This window comes from Manacus vitellinus, unplaced genomic scaffold, assembly GCF_001715985.3.
Source record: "Manacus vitellinus isolate BGI_N305 unplaced genomic scaffold, ASM171598v3 scaffold_16_pilon, whole genome shotgun sequence".
NCBI lineage: Eukaryota > Metazoa > Chordata > Aves > Passeriformes > Pipridae > Manacus > Manacus vitellinus.
This window is the reverse complement of record NW_021939189.1, coordinates 10,636,624-10,639,983: the sequence shown is the minus strand read 5'-3', so window position 1 is coordinate 10,639,983 and position 3,360 is coordinate 10,636,624. Positions and strand designations below refer to the sequence as shown.

Sequence of the window (3,360 nt, the reverse complement as noted above, 5' to 3'; positions counted from 1 at the left end):
GAACTGTTGAGAAATGTTTATGTTTTGCCTCGTTACGTTGTTACTGTTGCCCCAAGTCCCGAAAATCCCGTGGTGTATATTGAAATGCTGTCTGCAGACTCTTTGGTGGAGGAAGCCGGATTGATAACCCCCCAAACAAGCATAAAAATTAAGGAGGTGATCACTTTAGAATGGTACAGACATTTGTCAGAAGGCATTGCAAAAACTTCAGTTGCAGGACTAGATGATGTGGGAAAGTCTTTGAAAGAGATGATCGATCTGCCTTTGCGATTTCCAAAAACTTTTAAGAACCTGGGGCTTTCTGTCCCTAATGGAGTGCTGTTAATTGGGCCCCCAGGTGTAGGGAAAACTCTTATGGTAAAGGCAGTAGCAGAAGAGGTGGGTGCATTTCTGTTTGGCGTCAGTGGCCCAGCCCTCCATGGCTCAAGGCCGGGAGAAGGTGAAGAGAATTTGAGGAGAGTCTTTGAAAAAGGCAGAGAAATGTCACAGGAAGGCCCAACCATTCTCTTCTTTGATGAAATGGATTCTTTGTGCCCCAAGCGAGGAAGTTCAAGCAATGCTCCTGAGGATCGGATTGTTGCTCAGCTGCTGACGCTCCTGGATGGTGCAAGGAGCGAGGGTAAGATGGTCATTGTGGCAGCAACAAACAGGCCAGATGCCTTAGACCCTGCACTCAGAAGACCTGGCAGATTTGACAGAGAGGTAAATAAACCCTCTTATTCATACACACTTTTGTCTTTCCTTATTGATGTGGAAGGGGGCTGTTGATAGAGTAAAGTTTAATGTCTACTGGTCGTGTTTCATATTGGGATTCTACAGCCTTGAGCCAGGTATCCCATTTCTTTACTTTGCTGCAACTTGGGCAAGGTGGGATTTATTTTAACTCGGGACACTGAGAGCTCCATATACTTCAAAGTAGACAAGGGGATTCTTTATGCTTCTTTACCTGTCCTTGAGAGGTTTGTTTGCTTACAGATGCTTAGCCTTACAGGCTTAGGTTTTTTCATTTAAATTCTAGATTGAAGATTGATGCATCTCTCCTTAAAAGTTTATTGTGACAGAAAACTAGTAACCTCTTGTGTCAAAAATTCTATTCAGATTTCAGTAACAGGTTGAATCTGTTCTGGAAAACTTCTGTTAGCCTAGTAGCCAAAAGAAGAAAAACACAGTTGTGCAACTTACAGTTCTTTTGCTTGTGTTGTTTATTTTTCTAGCTAAACCCACTTTTGGATCATCCAGTTTAGTCAAGATCTTTAATGCTTTCATAATTGTAATTTTCATTATTTTCCAGGATTTATAGATGGTTGAGATATATTTTTATGAAGGTGTTTCACCAGGGTTTTAATAATGTATGAGTGTTTATCTCATTGATTTATTTTTCCCTGTCATATGAATCTAATTTAGTCCTTGTGATGCAAGGAAATTATTATTTCAATGTTATGTTGAAATTACCTGAAAATGGGACTTGGTAGACACTAGCTGACAGTGTCTTATGAACAACTGTTTGTACAAACACTGTTCACTTGGAAATTAAGTGGTATTTTAAATATTTGTCATTTGTATAGTGCTGCTAATAGGTTTTTTGTAACAATATTTATTTGAATTATAAGTATATAGAAATCTTTAGTAACCAATATAAAACAGAGATGAAAGCTCTATAAAATAAGTATAGCACAATATCTACTTAAATTTTTTGTTTATTATATTTGCTTTAGGTTATTATTGGGACCCCAACAGTCACACAAAGAAGATCCATCCTGCAGTTGCTCACGTCCAATATGCCCATTTCTGCAGACGTTGATTTGGCTCAGCTGGCAGAGCTGACCCCTGGCTATGTGGGAGCTGACCTCACAGCACTCTGCAGGGAAGCTGTTATGCAGGCTGTGTCCCACAGCTCCTTGGTATGGCTGCACATCACTCAAGGACAGTGTCATTAATGTACATTAATGTACCACCTTTTCCTCATTAATGCTCAGCTTTACTCGAAAAGCTCAAGAAGTTGAAGACTCAGAAATTAAAATACTAAAACCACCAAATATGTTACAAATGTATATATGCCATTTTTTCTAGTCCTTTCAGTTCTCACCTGAAAGGACTGTTTTCTACTTTCTGAGTGAAAAGTTTTGCTGAAAGTTTTTATCCTCTTCCTCTTTAGGATTGTGCAAAGCAGACATTTTTGTCTTTTTCGGCAAAGTAAACTGTGTCCACCAAAACTCTCTTTTGAAGCTACTTAATTTCATTAATATTTAATTTAATTTAGAATTCTGCTTTCTAATAACTGCAAATTAAAGTTAGGTTGATACACAAGTGTATAACAGCTAGTGAAAATAACTATTATCATCTGGGTTGTATGGCTGGATATAAAATTCTTGTAGACACAAGGTATACAACTGCCCAGTGTGCAGAAATTTAACCTCTTAGCAATTCTCTAATTCCATTTCTATAATGCCTGTTTCTTAATACTCCAGTCTCTATTCTGGCTTTTACAAAAACTGTGAGATACATGTTTGATGTAGTTTTTCATCTGCAATGGCTGAGCAGAAATTTAAAGCCATATTTGTAAAATTTCCAAAGTCAAAAGCATCTGCAGAGAATGGTAGAACCTTCTGTCTTCACTTGGGTAGAAAAAAAGAGAGCATAGCACTGAAAATAATAAAATTATTTGGGCCTGGTATCTCAGAAAAGAATAGATGGACAAATGAAAGTAATGAATAAGTAGATGGCCCGTTTGCAAGTGCCTTTGTAAAATACATCTTAGTTCTGTTACTGTAACTGTAGTTTAGTAATGTTATTGTATAGCATGTTTGAGATAAAATGTGTTGCATTCTTCAGTGTGGTGAAAATGGATGTTGCAGCCTTTTTATTTCTATTCAGAAGATTGTATGATTTATTGTGTGGTAACCCTCAAATTAGCAACCATTTGATTTAGCACATCACTGTCTACTGGAGCTATAATTTAGGGAATAGTAGTTTTCTCTAAAACATTAATTTCTGTTAAAATAGCCTTTTCTTGTGTAAAATCATGCCATTAAGGAGAATATATTTTACTTTGTGTTGCATTTTTGCATCTGCAGTTCTCTAGGCTCATTAGGGCAGGAATTGGCTTCTTTATTAGTTGCATTTGGCCTTCTGTGAAGTGTTTCACATATAATGCAGCATTTAAGTATTACCTAAAAATATTGTTAATATGCTTTATCTGGTTTGGGTTTTTTTTCAGGAGTCAACTGAAACTGAAACCATGATTAACATGGGAGATTTCCAAGAAGCTTTTAAAAAAATTCAACCATCCTCTTTTCGAAGTGCAGTTGGACTAACAGAGTGTAAACCTGTGACTTGGGAGCAAATTGGTGGTCTTGAAGA

General features: G+C 37.1%; 1 protein-coding gene across 1 annotated transcript in view; it reads left to right on the top strand.

Moving 5' to 3' along the window:
- Nucleotides 1–3,360, top strand: part of SPATA5L1 (spermatogenesis associated 5 like 1) — an 8,949-nt gene that overhangs the window by 1,372 nt on the left and 4,217 nt on the right. The window contains exons 2-4 of the mRNA XM_029958790.1: nt 5–702; nt 1,716–1,901; nt 3,218–3,359. Coding sequence (XP_029814650.1) covers nt 5–702; nt 1,716–1,901; nt 3,218–3,359 — 1,026 coding nt within the window. The remainder of the gene's footprint in view (nt 1–4; nt 703–1,715; nt 1,902–3,217; nt 3,360) is intronic.